This window comes from Schistocerca americana, chromosome 6 (genome assembly GCF_021461395.2).
Source record: "Schistocerca americana isolate TAMUIC-IGC-003095 chromosome 6, iqSchAmer2.1, whole genome shotgun sequence".
In the NCBI taxonomy this organism is placed as follows: Eukaryota; Metazoa; Arthropoda; class Insecta; order Orthoptera; family Acrididae; genus Schistocerca; species Schistocerca americana.
The window spans coordinates 321210100-321234518 of record NC_060124.1 but is presented as its reverse complement, the minus strand read 5'-3'; the positions used below and the strand labels follow the sequence as shown (position 1 = coordinate 321234518).

Below are 24419 nucleotides of genomic sequence, written 5' to 3'. Positions count from 1 at the left end.
ATTAACACGAAATCTGTGGAACACTATTACTAGTACTCGAAAATTAAAGCTTCCTAAAAGCAAAAAGAACACGGAAAGAGAAAACTACAGCATTAAGTAAATACTGTAGGTAGCTCTTTGTTTTTGTTTCTAAGTAAGTCCTCCGTTCCACATAACTATGAAATGATTAACCTTTATTGACATAAGTTAAACATTTAGTATCCCAAAAGAAATAATTCTGTTAGTTACAACACATACTGAATCAAATAACAACTTCTGTGTGATTCCCTGTATCGAGTCAAACATATGTAAGTTAGTATCAAGATAAATTCCTAAGATCTGGATTGACTCCTTCAGTAAAACAATTTTGTCTACCCCCAGAAACATTTCAATACCACCCCAGAATTTCATGTGTGTACTGAATTTCATGTGTGTACACACACACACACACACACACCCACACACACACACACACACACACACACACACACACTGAAGTCACTGTGAGTTATTTAATGGAAAGCTGGGCATTGCAAAAGGTGGGACTCGGTTTTTAACCATGGACAGCAATGCATGCTCTACAGTGTGCTCACAACCTGGCCACAAGGTTGGTAAGGAGTTTGTGCGGTAGGGCATTTTCCTCAACCGGCACAGTTGACAACTCCTGGATTATCGTTGATGCATGTGGATATGTAACAACACTTCTCCCCACTGCACTGCATATATGCTTAACTGAATTTAAGTCAGGGAAACGGGCAGGCCAGTCCATTCACCAAGTATCTCTTGTTCCAAGAGCTCTTCCACCTGTGTGGTTCCATGCAGTCAGGTGTTGCCATACATAAAAATGAATTCGGGGCCAAACTCACCCCCAAAAATGCACATGGAGGTGTTCAGTGTCACAATAATGTTGATGAGTGAATGTACCATGTTCAAAGATATGGAAGTCAGTATGCCCATGCAGCATCATGCATCCCCACACCATAACACCAGGACCATCAAAACGATCATCTTTGACAATGTTCCCGAGTGCATTACATGTTCCTACCTCTCTCCATATGAGGCCACATCCAGCATTGTCGAAAATGATCATTTTCATGAAGATATGTTCCCTCTATGCAACTAAATCACAGGCACATTTTTTTTCCTTATGCATTTCTTGTCTTTTATTTATAAAGCATATTTAGTTGCCTGTAACACAAGTTGCTTTTTGTACATATAATAAATGTATTATTTAGTAGTTACAATGTGTTACTACGTTACATTATGTCGTGTTTTTTCTCGTTTCTCAGATTAGAAACAACTTTTGTAGTACTACAGGCCACTGAAGATGCTACATAAATAATAGAAGGGAAACAAATATGGCAAAAAACAAAAATTGCTTTTCGTTTAGTTGCATAGACAGAACATACTTCCATGAATTTTGAAGCAAGGAAGGAATGACAGAAAAGAGAAAAAATGATGATCAATTTGGTGGTCCAGATGTTATGGTGCGGGGAGGCATAATGTTGCACGAGGGTACTGACCTACAAACCTTTGAACATTATACACTCACTGGGCAGTGTTATTGTGACACGGTACTGCTTCCCCATGTTTTTGTGTCTTTTTAGGTTTGTATTCAGCCATGACTTTATTTGTCAGTTGTCAACCATACTGGTGGAGGAATGGAACACCCTACCACAAGAACTCCCTAACCAACCTTGTCGCCAGCGTGTTGCAGAGTATGCACTGTCATCTGTGGTGATCTCACACACTATTAAGAAACATGTACAACCTTTTTTAGTGTCTGGTGACTTCAGTGTAATTATTTCTGAGTAAAAGTGTCATTTCTGTTCATCTCATTGGGTATGTCTTTCAGTTACCTTCTGTACTGTACTGTAGCAATTCTCTCTATGTACGATCAAAGTGTCATTTTATGTCTTTCAGTTACCTTCTGTACGATACTGTAGCAATTCTCTTTTTGTACAACCCAAGCTTCATCATGCTATGTTACTTGGCAGTGAAACATCATGCAAAAGTTATATTTGTCCTTAAGTTTTGGACACCAATGCATTAGGTTACAATTTAACCACATCATCAGATGTATAGATAAGTACAATTTTTTAAATAATAAACTGTGAATATTTTTGTAGCGTTTTACAGATATGAAATGTATATAATCAGATATGTAAGTAAATTTCTTTTTTTATAGCATTTCCAATCAAAAATATAAGCATATTCCTATCTTTGTTTCTAGTGTTTTGTAGGTTTAAGAAAATTTATGAGTGATTTTACACTGGGAATGCTGGCTTCCTCAGTGAATTTCATTGGTGGACTCTTCTCTTAACGTTATGTTGTTGCAACATATCTGCAAGTTTTGTACCTGTCATCTTCAGTCATACCATTGGATTTACGGCCAGTTCGTTCATTTATTGCTGCTTGACTGCAGTCCCCTCTGCTGAGGACCCAACGAGTAGACCAATTATGTAATGCCTCCAGAAGATGTATCGCAGCCTGTGGTAGGGATCGAGGAGGGTAGAGATGGGGGAGTAGGAGGAGAACGGACAGGAGGGCCAGCGGGGTGGGTGGCGGTCTGGATATTGGTTCATGGTGCTGCCTGTGCATTCTGCTCAATGCCTCTGCTGAGTTCACTTCAGAGTATTTCTGACGTGTGTTTGCTAACTCCACATCCAATGTTGAGCACGGTTGGAAACAGCTGTCCCAGTTGTTAAGATCATCAGTCTACAACCATTTGGTGCAGCACAGCACATTCATCTGTTCAAAAACAACATGTCCTTTGTTGATGCTGTGCTCCACTGCAGACTTGTCAGTTTGGTAGAGGCCAATGTGCCTCACATGTTCTGAATAATACTGTGAGATGCATTTTTGTCTGTAGGTGATGCACTGCATGCTATAGTTCAATTCTTTTATCTTGGCGGCTCGCGCATGCCCGCCCAGACGCGGGAGATTGCTGCGTTGCCAGTTGCACACGACGCACGCGCCAATAGAAGCAGCGCCATAGTATAGCAGAGTTCGCAAGCTTACGTTTAGGGGGGAGCGCGCAGTCCATGAAGTAGAGCCACCACGGCCGCATTAACCCTTTCGCTGCTACAAAGACATGCTCCCTGCATTCCGCGCTGTGCGCGATTTTGTCACTGCACTGCTCGCCTGTGCAGACACATCGTGTTCCGACTGCCTTGACACTCTTATCATTCGATTCCACAAAAACTATTTGGCCCAAAAATTTGATTTTTACACATCTTCTTGACTGATACCTTCCCCCCCCCCCCCCCCCCCCCCCCATAAATGACTTAATTTTGTTTCGATGTTCAACGCAGTTATTATGCATTAAATATAGTAAACCACTGCACGAAATTTTGAAGAGTTTGCAGAGGTAAAAATCCATAGAGTATACTTTAAGTATGGTCAATTTTAGTTGCCACAATGTTGAGAATGAAATGTGGACAAGATACCTAAATTTCATATAAAATTTACTGTATAACAATATCTCATTTAAGTACCACATAGGTGTCGTATGTAATATTGAGAAATATTCCATCTTTCGCGACTGTAACAAAAGTTTTATTTACACTGAGCAAAGGAAGTAGACAAAATACATTAAACAAAACTGTGGACTTACAAAAACATTAGGACTTGAATATACCGTCTATCAGTGAAGTGCTCTGAGCTATGTCAAATATAATTTTTGTGTGTGGCACACACAAACATCATTTATTTGCTAAAACACTGATCAGCCAACACAAACGTTGAATATTGTGTTACCGCAGCACAAAACTACGAAAGGTGACTTGGCAATGGAGGAGACAAAATACTGTCCACTGAAGATGCTTCAAAAGAGAGAAATGCGTCTGGTCTAAATAAGTCTCTTATTACAGTTGCAGAAGAGGAATATATTTCAGTACCATTGGTAAAACTGCGACTGCGGAACAAAAAGAAGAAAGAGAACATGAGTACCATTGTGTATGTGCCATACCTTTCATTGATTGAAGTGCTTTAAAATAAAGCCAAACACGTCCGGTGTAAATAAAACTTTTATTACAGTCGCGAAAGACGGAATATTTCTCAATATTACATACGACACCTTTGTGGTACTTAAATTAAATGAGATATTGTTATACAGTAAATTTTATGTGAAATTTAGGTACCTTGTCCACATTTCATTCTCAACATTGTGGCAACTAATTCAACCATACGAAAAGTATACGCTATGGACTTCTACCTCTGCAAACTCTTCAAAATTTCGTGCAATGGTTTACTACATTTAATGCTGCTTAATAACTGCGTTGAACATCGAAACAAAATTAAGTCATTTATGGGGGGAAGGTATCAGTCAAGAAGACGTGTAAAAATCAAATTTTTGGGCCAAATAGTTTTTGTGAAATCGAATGATAAGTGTGTCAAAGCAGTGGGAACACCATGTGTCTGCACAGGCGAGCAGTGCAGTGATGACAAAATCGCGCACAGCGCGGAATGCGGGGAGCAAGTGTCTGCAGCAGCGAAAGGGTTAATGAAGAGACAAAGCACTAGAAATTTCAAAAAATTGCATTCAAACGAATATAATTCGTGAAGTAAGGCACTTCGATATTGTTTTTAAATAATGAAAATATTAAGGACTGCACAAGGTTTGAACTCATAACCTTTTGCATAGAAGCCCAACACCTCAACCGTTACGCTAACGCAGCTCGTCTGACTATTTAACGCCATGAGGACTCTAACACATCACGCAAAATATTGGCAAACACTGTTGGTATGACTATGAATTACTCACGCTTCGTCGAAGTGCAATAGGAAATAAACAATTTCCGCTGTTCTTTATTGCGAAAAAGCGGTTCGTGAGATTGATACAAACACCTTTCCTTGCTATCGCCTGAATTAGGAATCTTATTGCTTGTTTGGTTTAATTAATTAATAGAATATGAAGCAATTGGTATAAAGAATACTTTTTCCAAACTTTCTATAAAAGAAAGTCTGCTATCAAGACATTGCTTTTGTTCTATTACTTTATTTATGACTGAACGTTTCTAAAACTGAAGACACTCATCCATGCTCTGCACTGCAGTCGAGATCTGGCAACGTCGTTCTCTGTTCATTGGCTGACTGTGTTTTGTGACGTCAGATGCGCAGAACGAACCTAAACTCGGCCGCCAACATAAATGACGCGCACTTTACACTCTCATCTGATGCTGTAGATGCCAGCAGTCTGTAGCCCTATAGTTGAGATGGTGTAAGAAGATTCCTGACAGCTTGCAGTGCTCTTGGTAGCTTTCAACTGCAAAGTACTAACGGCTGCAGAAAAAAAACAGTAGCCCTCTACAGAGCACTGACAACACATAAACGTTGCAACCGAGACATTTACAAAACAGTGTTACATTATTGGTTAAGGTAGGTCTGCAAAGCTGCTGTGCCCACCCCACTCCAACTGTCAGTGATCAACTTACATTGACTTAACTTTTATTGATCTTTGGCTGACAGATGCACATTTTCAGTTGTAACTGTTGAGCAGAAAATGAGTTTTTATGTTGTACTTCTCCATTATCCTGCAATCTTGGCTGTGGGCAGCCCTGCATATGAAAAGAAGGACAGGCACTTGGTTTCTTCTTCTAGATTGTTTCTCTTTCTTCCTCCTGCTTCGTTTGAGTGTGTCTTATTTGTGTCTTCCGTGTGGTGTTTAGTGATCTGTTCTCAGATACGAAATTGATCACTTGATTGTTGACCATCTTGTATGTCAAATCAATAACTTCAATACCTGCTTGAGAACCCATCCCAACTGGATCCAGCAACAACTCCTCTGAACTATGCAGTTGGGAAATACTGCTCCAGGAAATCTCCTGTTCTTCAAACACTCCCCTGGTCTAACCTACAACATTCCACATTCCACTTCTTTACCCTTACTTGTACTCTCTTATTGTTTTTCACACCATTCCTTCTCTGAGCAAACATTGTTCTCACCTTTGTATACATCTCCAATCCTCTCCCATGCCACTGCAATCCCTCCTTGCCCCAGATATCGTATTACCTTCCTTTTAATGAAGTTGTTTCCTATCTTCTAGCCCCCTGTCCCTAGCCATGTTGACATGAACCATCGCATGATTACTGTTACTGCTGTTGCGGGTATGTACTTACTGGGAAAAACTAGTGGCAGCACGAAAGCTAGTAATGTCTCTACTCTGTTACGTGATACCGTGTGCCATACATCAATGAGCTATAGATGAGTGTCTGCCTAGTCCAGTTTTTGTTTATTAGGTTCTGTTTCGCTCTCTTCCATAACTGCATCTTATTCTTCATTGTCCCTTTGTTGCCTTTTCTCTTTTTGAAGCTATAACTTATTTGTACAAGCTCTGAATCTTCTTATTTGCATACTCTCCTCTCCTCTACCATACCAGTTTCCTGTAGGCATACAGTCACCCATTGTTGTGCAGCTTAGATGCTCATTGTTGTCGTTGACCCATTATGCCAACAGCGGTCATATTTCAAACCACTGCTGTTTTGGGCATGGCATTTATGTTATTGTTGGAATCTGTGTAATTGCATTTTTTCCATCTTATTTATTTCTTCAGTCAGTACGCACTGTATAAAATAGCTTTGCCAACTCCTGCCTATCACTTACTCAAGTGATTGTTTTTAAACATAATCTCATCCTCATTAGTTTAAGCTTATACGCTGCCACCTACATCTTATTAACCATTTAAATCCATTTTCTACAACCATTATCCTGCAATCTTGGCTGTGGGCAGCCCTGCATATGAAAAGAAGGACAGGCACTTGGTTTCTTCTTCTAGATTGTTTCTCTTTCTTCCTCCTGCTTCGTTTGAGTGTGTCTTATTTGTGTCTTCTGTGTGGTGTTTAGTGATCTGTTCTCAGATACGAAATTGATCACTTGATTGTTGACCATCTTGTACGTCAAATCAATAACTTCAATACCTGCTTGAGAACCCATCCCAACTGGATCCAGCAACAACTCCTCTGAACTATGCAGTTGGGAAATACTGCTCCAGGAAATCTCCTGTTCTTCAAACACTCCCCTGGTCTAACCTACAACATTCCACATTCCACTTCTTTACCCTTACTTGTACTCTCTTATTGTTTTTCACACCATTCCTTCTCTGAGCAAACATTGTTCTCACCTTTGTATACATCTCCAATCCTCTCCCATGCCACTGCAATCCCTCCTTGCCCCAGATATCGTATTACCTTCCTTTTAATGAAGTTGTTTCCTATCTTCTAGCCCCCTGTCCCTAGCCATGTTGACATGAACCATCGCATGATTACTGTTACTGCTGTTGCGGGTATGTACTTACTGGGAAAAACTAGTGGCAGCACGAAAGCTAGTAATGTCTCTACTCTGTTACGTGATACCGTGTGCCATACATCAATGAGCTATAGATGAGTGTCTGCCTAGTCCAGTTTTTGTTTATTAGGTTCTGTTTCGCTCTCTTCCATAACTGCATCTTATTCTTCATTGTCCCTTTGTTGCCTTTTCTCTTTTTGAAGCTATAACTTATTTGTACAAGCTCTGAATCTTCTTATTTGCATACTCTCCTCTCCTCTACCATACCAGTTTCCTGTAGGCATACAGTCACCCATTGTTGTGCAGCTTAGATGCTCACTGTTGTCGTTGACCCATTATGCCAACAGCGGTCATATTTCAAACCACTGCTGTTTTGGGCATGGCATTTATGTTATTGTTGGAATCTGTGTAATTGCATTTTTTCCATCTTATTTATTTCTTCAGTCAGTACGCACTGTATAAAATAGCTTTGCCAACTCCTGCCTATCACTTACTCAAGTGATTGTTTTTAAACATAATCTCATCCTCATTAGTTTAAGCTTATACGCTGCCACCTACATCTTATTAACCATTTAAATCCATTTTCTACAACCATTTGTTTATAAAACATTTTCATTTCTGTATAAACACTTCTCAGTGTACTTGTCACATTAATTCTTGAAATTCTGAGCTTTTGACACTGTCACCAAGAAGCAACTGACTGTTGAAGATGTAACAAAATACACAGGTGTAGTAGGGCCCATTGTGACCAGAGAGTGCAATGGTGCCAATGATGATATGTCACTCACAGCATCTTTGTTTCTTTCGTGACGTATAATGTGAGACATTTATCAAGTACCTGCCTCCATACACTGCTTACTGCAAATTCCATATCTCCATGATTATATGTTATAATGGGAGCAAAGATGCTGCAAGCTAAATTGCATCATTGGCACCAATCTAATCTCTGGTTGCAGTGGGCACTACTCAGTGATCTCTATACAACCTAGATGTAAAAGTATGGTCTGTGAGTATAGAACTGCAGCGTGGCTGCAGATCCATGTGCTTTTATCGTCCGCCATGTTGTGGTTTGGCACACAAATTTCCATCGGTCTGTATGTGACAAAGAATTGCATACTGATTGCTTGTTCTGAACATGTAGTGTAATAGGCTGCTGTGGGAGCAGAATCAAAGTGTATTTTCTTTTCATGTTTTGGTGACTTCCCTAGCAGCCGTGTTGTAGTTTGGCAAGACACGAAATACGAGCATTATGGCTGGGGCGATCAAACAGCTGAAGTTCAGCATCCCGGTAGTAGTGAGATCATTGGCTCTACTGCATCTATTACACCTGTGTGATTCATTTACCTTTTTGACTGTCAGTTTCTTTCCTGATGAAGACAGTGGTAGTTTTTATCAAAAGTCTGGAGTTTCCTACTGAATTAACATGACTAGTGCAGTGATAACAGTTTATACACATAATAAATCCTTCATGAAAGGCTTCATTGTCATGCAAGATGTGATCAAAAAGAAACCAAACTTTTACTTTAACACATTTATTACTTATTGTACAACACTGTAAGCACTGTGGCCCTCAAAACAGTCCCCTCTACTGGTGATACACTGTTCCCATCCTTTCTCCCACTTTTGAAAGGCCTCCAGGAATGCATTTTTTAGGATGGTGCACAGATCTCTTGTCACATTGAATTTCCTCTGTAATTTGGAAACAATGTCCTTTGAAGATGGTTTTTAGTTTGGGGGGCTTGGTCTGGAGAATATGGTAGATGGTGGCATAATGGGATTATGTTTTGCTGCATAGCTGTGGACAGGGAGTGGGCATGGGTTGGCACTTCGTCATTGATTTGACGTATCTCATGTTTGTCACTCAAAATTTGATGATATGATCGTACCCTGATGCCCACTTTGTCAGCAACTTCTTGAACAGTTAAATGATGATTTCCACAAATCACAGCACATAATCTCTCTACGTGGACACCCTCTGTTGATGTAGATGATGATCTGAGACTGGGATCATCACTGACTGACATTCTGCTCTCTTGAAAACACTTAAACCTCTCATAACACTGTTTATGACTCCTACAGTCCTTCCCGTTTGCTTGTCTAAGCAACTGCCAGAATTTCACTTGCACATACACACATTGTTCTTAAATCCCTTTCATTGCTTTGGGACTAATTTCATGAGCAGCTTGGTCACATGCTCACTTCAGCAGCTGTAACTTGCTTACTGTCATAGTGAAACACAGAAAATGGTAGTTTGTTGTCTAAACCTGCTGCTATGCGTGCTCCATGAGCTGGTTGATGCACTGTTACAGTTTCTTTTTGAACACATCTTGTATTTTCATTACAGAAAACCCTCTTTTGCCACATTGTCTGTCCTACCAGTTGTACTGTGAATTCTTGCTTTTACTTTACCAGTTCAGAAAACTCATGCTCATACTAGCAAGAAGTCAAGTTCCACATACTATTCCTGATATCTTGTCTAGCACTTGATATCCGTTCCAACGAGCTTATCATTAAAATCAGTACCTTGTGCTGCCATCTATCTTTTCATATAGATTTTCACCTTTCAAGAGTCTATCAGTCTCTAATCCTCTGCACTCTGGTCTTCCATAATCACACTATCCATACTCAGACTTAATCAACATTCTCTGTTCATTTTGAAAAATTATTTTTTTCTGTGGCAGTAATCTTGTTCTTCGATTTCAGAGAGAGAGAGAGAGAGAGAGAGAGAGAGAGAGAGAGAGAGAGAGAGATTCTTGTTCTCCGACAGCTGGAATAACATTCCCAATAGCATGTGACAAAGCTATCTCAACTACTCGTTTCATTTCCAGCTGAGAATACCTCTACTCTACAAAGAAACTATCATACATTCCAAATTATTCTGTCGACTACTCACAGCCATGGGCAGCTGACCACCACCACCACCACCACCACCACCACCTTCCACAGCCTCAAGAATTTCCTTCACCTCCCATAAAACACCATGTCCAACACTGTCTCACCTGATCTGAAAAAAATCTGACCCCTGAAGAAGTCTCAGTCCTCTCAGAAAACCTCATTTTCAGGTTCAGCTTCAAAACCAGGATTAACATTGCTCTACTAGAAAAAGACCTGCTTTTCTTTACTTGTTCCTTTCAGTGAAAGCATTTATTTGCTCTCCATCCTACTGACAACATACACTCAAAAATATACCTTCAACTTTGTCTGAAACAGATGCAAACCAATCCCAACTGTCGGTCTGCTGCTTCATCCACCCAGCCACCCCCTGACAACTTTCCAAGGATTTCTCATCTCTTATCTGCCTCTTCCTAATGAGTGCAACATCAAATGAATAGAACAGAATGCTACTTATGATGTCATACTAATCATAACCATATTGCTCCTTGCATTGACAAAGATTCCACCATCATTGTCGTGAATTACAAGGTCTCCACCAGCTTTCTGATACCACCATTTACAAATATGAGGGTGGTTTGATACATCTGGTAAATTTCCACAAAAGAATGGAACATTTCTGTTGCACGTTCCTGGTTGGTAAGCTCCATTATTCCAAAGATTGTACAAAAAATTTCAACAATATACAATGTACAGTTTATTGTTGAAAGCTGTCTGAATTGGTCAGTGCGTCACATGCAATTGAAAATGAAGAGAACTGAGTTTCATGCAATTATTATCCATTTTAATTTGAAGGGTGGGACTGCGCACACATAAAAACATAATTGGACAAAGTTCACGTGGACTCTGCACCATCACCGAATACCTTTTACTTTCGGATTAATGAAATTGAATGAGGGTGGACAGGAATCAAAAGCAGAGTGCACTCCAGCTGTCCAATTTACATCGTCAGGAAGGAAACCATTGACTAAATCCACGATATGGTAATGCAAAAATCAAACAATGGAAAATTCAGGATGGAATGCAGCAATATTATGAAAAGGAAAGTTGCTACTCACCATATAGCAGAGATGCTGAGTCACAGATAGGCACAACAAAAAGACTGTCACAAATAAAGCTTTAGGCAGGTAAGGACTTTGTCAAAAAACAGACAAGAGACACACACACACACACACACACACACACACACACACACACACACACACATGCAAACGCAACTCTCACACACGACTGCAGTCTTAGGCAACTGAAACCACACTGCCTTGTGGTTTATTTGCCTGAGACCTGCAGTCGTATGTGTGACTTGCATTTGCTTTAGTGTGTTATGTGTCATCTATTTTTGGTGAAGGCCTTACGGGCCGAAAGCTTTATTTGTGACAGTCTTTTTGTTGTGCGTGCCTGTGACTCAGCATCTCTGCTATATGGTGAGTACAACTTTTCTTTTCGTGATATTGTTATATGGCAATGCAAGACGGCCAAATAAAAATCAGTGAGACTGCTGATACTGTTGGCATTTCAACTGAGTGCATAATATGCTGCATGGAGAATTGTTTATTAAGAAGATGTGTGCAAGGTGGGTGCCGTGTTAGCTCACAGTCACATCCTTGAATAATCGTTACAGATTATTTGGAAAGGGTATAACAATAACTGGATTCTATTATGCTTCATTGTTGGGTCATTTGAAGCTTGGATTGGCTGAAAAAAAAAAAAAGACCAAGGTTGGCATGCAGAACAGTGCTCTTTCATCAGGGTTATGGATCGTGCCAAACATTAGTGACAACAATGGCTAAAGTGCTTTAACTGGGCTTTGAATTGGCTCCTCATCCACCCTATTCACCAAACCTAACCCCAGTTACTCCTTCCTGTTCCCTAACCTGAAAATTTGGCTTGATAAGAAGTCTTCATCAAATGCAATCAACAAGTATTCTGCAGAGTTTGATAAAACCTATTTTTCCAGTGGGGTGAAAAAACTGGACAAATTGCATGTACCTCAAAGAAATCTTATGTCGAGAAGTAAAGTCAGTTATTTATAAAACAAACATTTTTTCTTGCATTATTAGAAGACTTATTAAACCTCTCTCGTATTACCCTAAGGAACCACCCTTGTATTACTCTGAAGAGCCAAAGAACCTGATACACCTGCCTGATATCATGTAGGGCCCCCATGAGCATGCAGTATTGCAGCATGATGTAGTGTGCACTTGACTATCGTCTGAAGTAGTGCAGGAGGGAATTGAGGCCATGAATCCTGCAGTGCTGTTCATAAATCTGTAAGGGTATGAGGGGGCAGAGATCTCTCCTGAACAGCATGTTGCACGGCATTCCAGATATGCTCAATAATGTTCATGTTTGAAGAGTTTGGTGGCCAGCATAAGTGTTTAAACTCAGAAGTGTGTTCCTGGAACAACTCTGTAGCAATTCTGGATGTGTGGGGGTGTCACATTGTCCGCTGAGTTGCCAAAGTCTGCCGGAATGCACAATGGACATGAATGGATGCAGGTAATGACACAGGATGCCTATGTAAATGTCACCTGCCAGAGTCATATCTAGACGTATCAGGGGTCCCATACGACTCCAGCTCCTCACGCCACACTCCACTAGCTTGAACAGTCCCCTGCTTACATGCAGGGTCCATGGATTCATGAGGCTGTCTCCATACCCGTACACATGCATCCGCTCAATACAATTTGAAACGAGACTCATCCGAGCAGGCAACATGTTTCCAGTCATCAACAGTTCAATGTCGGTACTGATGGGCTCAGGTGAGGCATAAAGCCTTGTGTCGTGCAATCATCAAGGGTGCACGAGTGTGGCCCTGAAAGCCAATATGTGATGTTTTGCTGAATGGTTCACATGCTGACACTTGTGGATGGCCCAGCATTGAAATCTGCAGCAATTTGCGGGAGGGTTGCATGTCTGTCACGTGGAACTATTCTCTTCAGTCATTGTTGGCCCTGTTCCTGCTGAATCTTTTTCTGCCCGCAGCGATGTTGGATATTTGATGTTTTAATGGATTCCTGATATTCATGGTACACTCGTGAAATGGTTGTACGGGAAAATCCCCACTTCATTGCTACCCTCGGAGATGCTGTGATCCATCACTTGTGCGCTGACTAAAACGCCACGTTCAGACTCACCTGAATCTTGATAACCTGCGTTTGTAGCAGCAGCAACCAATCTAACAACTGTGCCAGACACTTGTTGTCTCATATAGGTGTTGCAGACCACAGCGTCATATTCTGTCTGTAGTTGAATATGAATGCCTGTACCAGTTTCTTTGGTGCTTCAGTGAATCTGTCGAGAAGTAAAGTCAGTTATTTATAAAACAAACACTTTTTCTTGCTTTATTAGAAGGCTTATTAAACCACCCTCATCTTATGACTACAATGTTATTACAACATTACCTCCAGCATCTCATCATAATAATATGTCCATTACAAAACCTGTCACCTGACTATGTCTCATGGTGGACACTGACAGTCCCTTGTACACCCCATTTTACGTGCTATCCAAAACAAACTACATTGCTGTCCCTATGGTTGCCACATGTAGCTGATTACAGTGCTCCCACAAAAAGATACTCTGCCTCTGTTGATCAGCATCTCCAATCCATTGCCTACTGCTTCCATTACTACATCCAAAGACACATCCACAGTTTTTATTTATTGCCACCAGACACATGCTATATCTCCTTACAACAACATCACCATGTGTACGGCCTATCTGCCATGGAATACTCACATTTTCAAGCATTGCCCGGACACCAAATGCACCACCTCATTCCTAACTGAAAGTATATATTGTTCATCCAAGTAAATGTACAAATTACAGAACATTTTTATCTACTCACAGGATGACATAAAACATGACAGACAAGAATTGATAATCAAAGCTACTGCAAAATAATGAGAAAGCCATCGCAAAAGGAAGAAAGCGGGGCAATCATGGTCTTGGAAAGATGGATGAAGGAGGTGGACAGCTTATTGACTTGTGCAGGGAAAGACAGCTAGTAGTAATAAAGAAATGGTTCAAAAATCACACTACGAGTGTCTACACTTCAAAGTCACCATGGGATAATGCTAGAAACCAAACTGATTGTATACTGATGATATAAAAAGCAAGCAAATGGAATCAAGAAGGTGCACTCATTATCAGGTACAAATATTAATAGTGACCTTAAAACGTGTGGGAGAAATTGATCATTGTGAAAAAAATGAAGAAGGCTGCTGAGGTGAAAAAATGTGACATATAGAAGATAATATTGAAGAAAGAATACACATCAGAAAATACTGTCATCTGAACTATTAGCAAATTGTGAAACAAAGAAGTGCCTAGTAAGGAAAACAGTTACTGGAATCATAAAAACAAAACGGAACATTACATGGTATGTAAAAGGGCCAGGAAAAATTGATTTCACAGAAAATGATTCCAAGATGGAAGACAGAAGGAAGAATAAAAAAGCTACAGAAAAGATGTAGAGGATACTGATTAAAGAACTGTGTTGAGAATCAGACATACCGTAAGCAGCATTTATACACGTGTTTAGAAAGCTGGAAAAGGCATTTTTAATGTGAATTCAGATAAACTTACAACTGCAATTAGTGAAAAAAGACACAACTGGAAGAGCAGATGACTAATTAACTCATCGTATTCAAATTAAAAAATGGAAATTGAAGGTGAGAGAAGAAATTACCAACTGGTCTGAATAAGGAAAAGGAGTAAGATAAGATGCTGCTGCCCCCCATTCATTTCAGTGTGTACTTTGAGAGTATATATGCGACACTGAGAACCATAAGGGCCCAAAGAACAGACACAAAGTTTGGAGGAGAATAGACTGGTCTCGGATCTCAGCATCTTGTATTTCCTGTGAAAAAATATATCATACCATAAAGTGGGTGCATTATTTTAATTAATATTGAGGATTATATTTATTACTAGCTGACAATTGGACATTGTCCAAGTATTCATCTTGCCAATTTTCTATTAGGGGAAAAAAAAAAAAAAAAAAAAAAAAAAAAAAAAAAAAAAAAAAAAAAAAATGAACTGTGTTTGTAGTGAAGAACCAAGAAAAAATTTCATTTACATGTATTAGTGAAAACACCTTTGAAATTATGATCAGTCGTACAAAAAAATATGCATAATGTATAAATTAAAACACATGATCCTGGACAGTTTCTGTACACTGAGCAAAGCTGCTTTAAGTGTCTACAACATAATTTTGTAAACGTCATTATGTTACCACCACCTTCATGGTTCTATAGACAGCTATTGTTTTTGCCTACATCCGTTTGAGCTTTGCAATTGAAAGCCGTCAAAAGCATTGCCAGATATCACAAATTTCCTGAAGTAGGCTCGACTGTAGAGGTGATTCAGTAGCTAGGAATACATTTAATACAGCTCTTCATGCGTAACACATTTTTTCATATCTTGGTGTTTATTATGTCAGATTTCTTGAACCATTTGCCATACAATGGCAGTGATATGTTTGTGTAGGTACATTCAGCAAAATACGTGGATACTGTTGGTGAAATGTGTTGTGAAAAGAGTTAGTAGAAAAGAAGTAATGAATTTATAAACATCATGTGCAACATGGCAGTTTTTCAGGCATCTCTGTTGATGATGTCATAATCCCTGAACTATGATACGTAGTGGTCCTTACCCTCCACAGCGATTGTTGCCTGAGAGTAAGGGATATGTGTACCCAGTTTAGTTGAAATCAGTCCAGTGGTTGAGGAGGAGATGTGGAAAATACACACTCTCTCTCTCTCTCTCTCTCTCTCGTAATGTATGGCTGGATTAATGTTAATTCACAAAATTTCCATATATAGGTTAGTGACAATAGCGTCTCTTGACATTTGTCAAGTTTGTAATTAATTTGAATCAGAACAGATAGTAAATGTGTTAGTACAAAATTATGGCCTATTCCAGCACTTCATGGTCCAGTGATCCTCCGATTACAAAGTGCTAATACTATGTACATGATGTAGACATCAAATTATGTTGGTAACCCTAGGTAACAGTGGAGCAGTGCAGAGAAACAAAATTATGCTTTGTGCTTTGGGTTCATATGGAAATTAATATCTAAGAAATCGTTGAGGCAGCCTTTTGTGAAACAATTTAAAATTACAGATGTAGATAAAACTGGTTCACCATAAGATCAACAGATGGCAAAATGGCTCTGAGCACTATGGGACTTGATATCTGAGGTCATCAGTCCCCTAGAACTTAGAACTACTTAAACCTAACTAACCTAAGGACATCACACACATCCATGCCCGAGGCAGGATTCGAACCTGCGACCATAGCGATTGCGCGGTTCTAGACTGTAGCGCCTAGAACCGCTCGGCCACTCCAGCCGGCTCAACAGATGGCAGCAGCATACAAACACCCTAAAGTCTCAAAACCGATGACAGTGTGCTTTAGGTCCTATTGGTTCTCATTGCTCCCCACTAGAGGCAAAGGGTGCAAAAATTGGAGGCAGAAGAATATGGTGAAACTTCCTGACAGATTAAAACTGTGTGGCACACCAAGAGTAAAAATCTTGGGATCTTTGCCTTTCGTGAGCAAGCATGACCACAACACATCCTCACAGCTTTACTTCCACCAGTACCTCATCTCCTACCTTCCATTACGGTGTCTGGGGTTTACAGGCACCATGGTCCTCCTAACTATGAATGAAAGATAAGGGCTATTGGAAGCACAGCACAGAAATTAAAACATTGATAGCTGTGGTGACAGAGGCATTTTGGAAGACAATGAGAGTTATGCATAACAATATGAAAAAAGATCCGAGGAAAGGATTGATAAAGTGTTTGCACGAAGCAACCTCCTTCATGGTGCTGAAATGTGGACAATGAGGGCTTGTGATATGTGAATGAGGTGAAAAACTAGGTTGTACTGAGGAGAGTGGGAGAGCATAGATAATTACTGAATCTACATCTACATCAACAATTATACTCCGCAAGCCACCCAACGGTGTGGGGCGGAGGGCACTTTATGTGCCACTGTCATTACCTCCCTTTCCTATTCCAGTCGCACATGGTTCGCGGGAAGAACGACTGCCGGAAAGCCTCCGTGCCCGCTTGAATCTCTCTAATTTTACATTCGTGATCTCCTCGGGAGGTAAAAGTAGCGGGAAGCAATATATTCGATACCTCACTGAGAAACGCACCCTCTTGAAACCTGGACACCGCGATGCAGAGCGTCTCTCTGGCAGAGTGCGCCACTTGAGTTTGCTAAACATCTCCGTAACGCTATCACGCTTACCAAATAACTCTGCAACAAAACGCGCTGCTCTTCTTTGGATCTTCTCTATCTCCTCTGTCAACCCGACCTGGTATGGATCCCACACTGATGAGCAATACTCACGTACAGGTCGAACGAGTGTTTTGTAAGCCAGCTCCTTTGTTGATGGACTACATTTTCTAAGGACTCTCCCAATGAATCTCAACCTGGCACCTGCCTTACTAACAATTAATTTTATATGATCATTCCACTCCAAATCGTTCTGCACGCATACTCCCAGATATTTTACAGAAGTAACTGCTACCAGTGTTTGTTCCGCTATCATATAATCATACAATAAAGGGTCCTTCTTTCTATGTATTCGCAATACATTACATTTGTGTATGTTAAGGCTCAGTTGCCACTCCCTGCACCAAGTGCCTATCCGCTGCAGAGCTTCCTGCATTTCGCTGTAATTTTCTAATGCTGCAGCTTCTCTGTATACTACAGCATCATCCGCGAAAAGCCGCATGGAACTTCCGACACTATCTACTAGGTCATTTATATATATTTGGAAAAGCAACGGTCCCATAACACTCCTCTGTGGCATGCCAGAGGTTACTTTAACGTCTCTCCATTGAGAACAACATGCTGTGTTCTGTTTTCTAAAAACTCTTCAATCCAGCCAACACAGCTGGCCTGATATTCCGTAGGCTCTTACTTTGTTTATCTGGCGACAGTGCGGAACTGTATCGAATGCCTTCCGGAAGTCAAGGAAAATGGCATCTACCTGGGATGCCTGTATCTAATATTTTCTGGGTCTCATGAACAAATAACACGAGTTGGGTCTCGCACGATTACTGTTTCCGGAATCCATGTTGATTCCTACAGAGTAGTTCTGGGTTTCCAGAAATGACATGATACGCGAGCTAAAAACATGTTCTAAAATTCTACAACAGATCAATGTCAGAGATATAGGTCTGTAGTTTTGTGCATCTGCTCGATGACCCTTCTTGAAGACTGGGTCTACCTGTGCGCTTTTCCAATCATTTGGAACCTTCCGTTCCTCTAGAGACTTGCGGTACACGGCTGTTAGAAGGGGGGCAAGTTCTTTCGCATACTCTGTGTAGAATCTAATAAAAAGAAACTGGATATATTAAGAAAAGAGGAGAGGCTTAAAAATACTGTTTTGTAGAGGTATGTGGAAGGGAAGAGGAGACAAAGGAGCAAATTTCAGATCCTGAATTATGTGCAGCATTAAGAAGAAAGTGATGGACCACCAGAGGTGGAGAAAAAGTAGTTGAAAACTGATGATCATTTCCCTCGGGCCGGCCGGAGTGGCCGAGCGCCTGTCCTTAGGTTAGTTAGGTTTAAGTAGTTCTAAGTTCTAGGAGACTGATGACCTCAGAAGTTAAGTCCCATAGTGCTCAGAACCATTTCACTCGGATGTTTTGTTATTTCTCCTGTGAAGGCCAATCTACAAACAAATATTTTGAACTGTCATTGATACCCAGTATTGTAACTTGTGTATGAGCTACAAGAAGAAGCCTTACTACTTAATACCTTCATTCCAATGCTTGGATATACTCATGACAAGGTCACAGACCGCTCTTTTCTCCAGAACCTGAACACCTAGGCCCAAATGCACTTCACCTAACCCTTCTTCAAGTCAGTTAACTATTTTCCTAGATGTTGCTCTTCATCGTTCAGGTGGTTCCATAAAAAGAAATCTCCATTCATATAAATAATTCCAAACATACGTCTACACGACTACTCTGCAATTCACACTTAAGTAAATGGCACTTTTTTTTATTAAAATGGTCATTTCTCTGTATGTAGATGTGAGTCAACAAATTGTTTTCACATTTGGAGGTGAGAGCTGTGATTGAAATTTCGTAAAAAGATCTCATTCCAACAAAAAATGCCTTTGTTTTAATGACTGACATCCTAATTTGTGTATCATATCAGTGACTGACTCTTCTCTATTTTTGCGACAATGGAAAATTAGATCTCTCTCTCTCTCACACACACTTTTTTTTCCAATGTCCTCTGTCACTGTCAATCTAATATGGCGATGATCCCTTACCATACAACAGTATCCCAGAAGAGGGTGGACAAAAGTAGTGTAAGTAATCTGTTTAGCAGATCTGTTACATCTTCTAAGCACTCTGCCAATAAAAAAACAGTCCTTGGTTCACTTTCCCCACAAGATCTTCTGTCCGATGGTTCCAGTTTATGTTGTTCAAAATTGTACTTTGTATCTATTTAGTTGATTGATAATCTTTAAATCTGTGCTATTTATTATATAAACAAAATGTAATAGATTGTTTTAGTGCTCATGTGGAGGACTTTTGACACTTTTTGTTGTTTACAGTCAAATGCATCTTTTCACATAATGCTGATACCTGGTCTAAATATAATTCTGCAATAATTTTGATTTTCCCATGACTTTACTACACTGTAAACAACAACATCATATAGAAGCAATCTAAGAGGGCTTCTCAAATTGTCCCCTAAATCGTTCAAAGTCTGTTCAAAAAATTCCAGAACTTTGTCAGCAAAATTTTTTCTATATCCTTTACTTATTGTGGATGGTATCATTCAAAATCCGCTCTTCCACAACTGATACACCACTCTCAATTCTATGTGGGCATGACAATCAAAAAGCTGTCTGTCTGTATGAATGACCGTTCACAAACTGCTGTCAAGAAACATTTGAACCACCTTGTTGCTGAGCACACTGTCAAAACACTATGTTCTTAATTTCAGTGACCTATGCCATCTGGATCCTTCCCACCACCACCAGCTTTTATTTTTGAATTGCGCAGGTGGGAACACTCCCTGCAATATATCCAACATTCCCGAAGCCCTCAACCTTCTTTAGTCATTGTCCTTACCCATCTAGCCCCTTCCCTGTTTCCATTCCAGCAGTACATGGCCCTCTATTCCACCAATGTTCCCTCAGTCTTTTTACTTCTCTCCTTTTCCGCTATCCCCCTTCCAAACCACCCTCCATCTAACCACCCGACTGCACCTTGCTGCTCTGTCTTCTCTCCATCTCATCCCTGTACACTCCCACAAGCAGCATATTACCATCCCGTAGTCCTACACTGCCATCCCTCCCCCTGCCCGCCCTAGCCTCCTCCCCACCCTCACCATCCATTTGCCTCTCCCATCATGTGCTGCTGCTCACAGTCTGCCAGAGATTGTGATCGTGTGTGAGTTGCATGTGTGTGTGTTTTGTCTAATTTCGAAGAGGGCCTTGTTGGCTGAAAGCTCATTTTCTGACAGTCTTATTGTTGTGCCTTTCTGTGACTCACCATCTCTGCTACATGGTGATAGCAACTATCCTTTTCACCATATTAGGCATTCCTTTTTTAAGTATAACTTCCACCCTCCCCTTCCACCCCAAAAAAATATGTTATTCATGTAGTACAGAAACAGCATAATAAAAACTACCTTTTTATTTTTAGAAATTTCAATCAAAATCAAAATGCAGAAGCTGATCACACAAATGGGTTTAATTGAGTGTATATGAAAGAGTTCTTTCTTTCTCCCATAAAATTAAGAAAAACAGAATTTTCATTTCTACACTCACTGATTTAGTTCCTGTATACTCATCTATGTGGGAACAACAAAAAACCAGCTGTCTACGCCGGGTATAACCAAGCTGTGACTAACTATGAATTCTACTATCCCGGTTTCTGAATATGCTGCACACCACAGAAATGAAGACTTCTATAGCAGTTTCAGTATCCATACCATTTGGATTCTCCCCCTGCCCCCTTCGAAGTTAATCTCTGAGCTCTTTTGTTTTTGTGTGTTTCATGAACCAATCAGTGACAATTGAGTGGTTGCCCCTGATCACAGATAATACAATTCTGTATTTGTGGTGAAGGGTAAATAGCTACATGCTACATTAAGTTTGTGTAGAAAACTACTTGAATATCACAATGAGCTAGCTATTTTCCAGGGCAGTACTTATCATGCATTCCCTTGCTTGATTCTATCTGCCTCAAGGAAGCATATTCATTTTGATTCCCATCATGGTGAAAGAATAAAAATGGAACTCTGCTGTCATGAAATTGGAGAGTGATACAGTTTACCATTGTAATTGATTTTGCACCACAATAATGACATAGAATGCACACAGCAAATCTGTTTGGAATATTCTTCACACTGAATATTGCTTGTTTCAGAATATATGGAGTCATGGAATGAACACTAAACATAGGACTTCCAAAAACTAAAGGGAACATAGTGAAAAATAAAATACAACAAGAGCAGTAAATTAAGCCAGAGCTTAATGTATCATGAACATCTCACTGGACAACACTTGGAGCTTTTAACTTATTTTGACAATGTAAGTTATTACTGAAACTTAAACCATCACATTATTTAATATATAATTGGTAAACACAAACTATTAATGAAATGATTTATAATTGTTGTAATGGGAGTAAGTAAAATGCTAAGAAAATACATGTAATGTTATTTTATTTTTTTATAAAACATTAAAAAGCTTCAGAGAGAACATAGACCTTGTCATCTCTGAGCAAGACACATCTGCTATATATATAATACAAACAGTAGGAAAACTTGTAATTTTGAAAAAGAAAATAACAAAAAGTCAAGATAATTAACAGGTACTCTTTACAGATATTCAGCTATTCTGCAGTCTCATATGGAACAACTGTAGATGCTGCATGATTAAACAGCCACATGAAACACTTCATTAGTTCTTTGGTCTTGTGAAATGTCAAATGGCTCCCTTATGGACAGTATGGAGCACTACTCATATAAGCGCACAGTTTATATTTACAACTTTCCAGCGTGAACTAGATAACTGTACATTTGGCCAGCACTGGTCAGAGCTCATTAAAATCATACTAGCATGTATTATGAAAACTGTTTTCCAGGAAGCTGTTAACTAGTAAATGCACACCGCCACACATTTTTGAAGATCTGATAGACATTCAGTATGACAATCTGTAACAGTGCTGTAATTAGAGAAACTTTCAATTAAAAGTTTCTTGAATAAATATTAACTGACATTTAGAATAAATATTTTCCTCCTAAAGGAGATACTTCAAGGTATTATATTTTTAGAGAAGTGTGGAAAATAAGCTGAAGAAACTTGTTGTGGCAGCTTCTTTAGCATGCAATACTCATAATATTTCTCCATTCAATTACTTTTTCTTGATGGCTTTAAACAAAAGAAAATAACAAACTACAGACATACACTACCTTACCTTTACAATTTCACATTCTGCGCATACAATTTCACTAGCAAATTAATCTCTCTCTATATATCAATTCTTAGATGTGCACATACATTCCAATGTTTTGAAGTACCGTGGAATATTCTTCTAAGCTTTTAGCATTTAATTAACTGTCCCTTGTCAACAATTACTGAAATACATGCCCAGACACTGACAGCAAGATACTACACCAGTTTCTTGATAACAGTTTTTATGTAGTTCCTGGCACAAATATGTCAATAAATTTATACAAATATTAAACACACTGACACCAGCAGCACTCCTGGACAGGCAGTAAGGCAGAATGCCAGCCTTTACATAAATATTGAGAGAGATCTCTTTCAGTCACACATAACACCATAAATGAGCAGAGGCCATGACTCTGCCATTCAGGATTAAAAATAATACATACAGGGACTAGAGGCACTTCTAAAATTATCTAAGAGCATTACAGAGTATGCCTCTTAACATCCACATTTGACAATCACATTATAAAACGTCATCCATTACACTCACCAATCTGAAGAAATATTCTACAATATTTAATTAAAAAAGTGAACCAACTTTCAGATAAAAATTACACATCCATACTTTGTGGTTCTGACCACTATCAGTACTTTTAAGTTTAAGCCTCAGTAAAACTATATGTCAACACTACACAAAAATGCTACAAACTAAATGAGAAAACATGTAAAACTCAGCATGAAATGTAATAACAAGTTTATATGTACTCATTTACCATAACATTCCAAAATTCACTTTTTTTAACAATAATCTGTAATACTTGGAACACAGCCGTAACCCTGAAATTAATAGATTAAACAAAGCCTTGCCAACACTAAGGCCAATCTTGATCCACTGATGAGTCTAGTTCCAGAATCAACTGTTCAATATTTGGTTTAGGACTTTCTTCTGATAGCATCATCTTTGGAACACCCAATTCAAGAGAGACACCTGGAAGAAAGAAACAAAAGAGCTAATGGAATGCATTAAAATGAAACTACAGTACACATCATTATTTGCAAGACACCACTGACAGGGGACACTCATATTTTCTTTAAACTGAAAGCCAGAAGTGTTTTTCTCTGCCTCTCATAAGTGTCTTAGATTTTTTTTAAAAAAAAGTGTGTTTGAAGAAACATTAAAGGATATTTTTGATACACTTATTGACAATTTTTCCACATAATCACCATACTGTTCAATGTATGTGGTGAGCCATAGCACAAACTTCTTTATGGTCTCCTCAAACAACTCTCCCATCAGATCCTTCAGGGAGATGATAATCTGAAGGTGTCAAGTCAGGGGAATGTGGAGGTGGCTCAAAACATCCCAACTAAATGAGTCCAAGTGCACCTTGGCAGCTACAGCTGTACAAGGACCAGCACTGTCATGCAACAAGCACACTCCTCTCGTCAGCATTCTCCTTCTTTTATTCTGAATGCTCTTTTAGAGTTTTTTTATGGTCTCAAATATTATTGTGCATTGGTGGTCTCCCACTGAGGCAGAAATTTGACCAAAATGATGCCTATTTGGTACAAAAACAAAGAAGCCGTGATAATTTTGTCCAAAATTTTGGTTTTGAATCTTTTGGTTGATGAGCTGGTATGACACCACTGTGACGATTGTCTTTTGTCTCAGGCATGTATGGAGCCATCCACGTTTCATCTCCAGACACAATAGTGCTCAGAAAATCTTCACCTTTCAGTTCAAATTGTCCAGGAAACTCACAGGCATTACTGAACCAATTTTTCTTGTGCCACTCTGTCAGCTGTTTTGGG

General features: G+C 39.5%; 2 protein-coding genes across 5 annotated transcripts in view; one reads left to right on the top strand and one right to left on the bottom strand.

The window, feature by feature from the left end:
- The window catches only part of LOC124619397 (tetratricopeptide repeat protein 12-like), a 125031-nt gene extending 103201 nt beyond the window's left edge, over positions 1–21830 (top strand). Inside the window, exon 5 of the mRNA XM_047145751.1 lies at positions 21580–21830. Within this exon, the coding sequence (XP_047001707.1) occupies positions 21580–21608 (29 nt within the window). The 3' untranslated portion in view covers positions 21609–21830. The remainder of the gene's footprint in view (positions 1–21579) is intronic.
- Positions 21831–21860: 30 nt separating this feature from the next.
- LOC124619395 overlaps positions 21861–24419 on the bottom strand; it is a 199687-nt gene continuing 197128 nt past the window's right edge. For all 4 annotated transcript variants that reach the window (XM_047145747.1, XM_047145748.1, XM_047145750.1 and 1 more), the window contains one exon: positions 21861–23595. In XM_047145747.1, the coding sequence (XP_047001703.1) occupies positions 23480–23595 (116 nt within the window). In that variant the 3' untranslated portion in view covers positions 21861–23479. The remainder of the gene's footprint in view (positions 23596–24419) is intronic.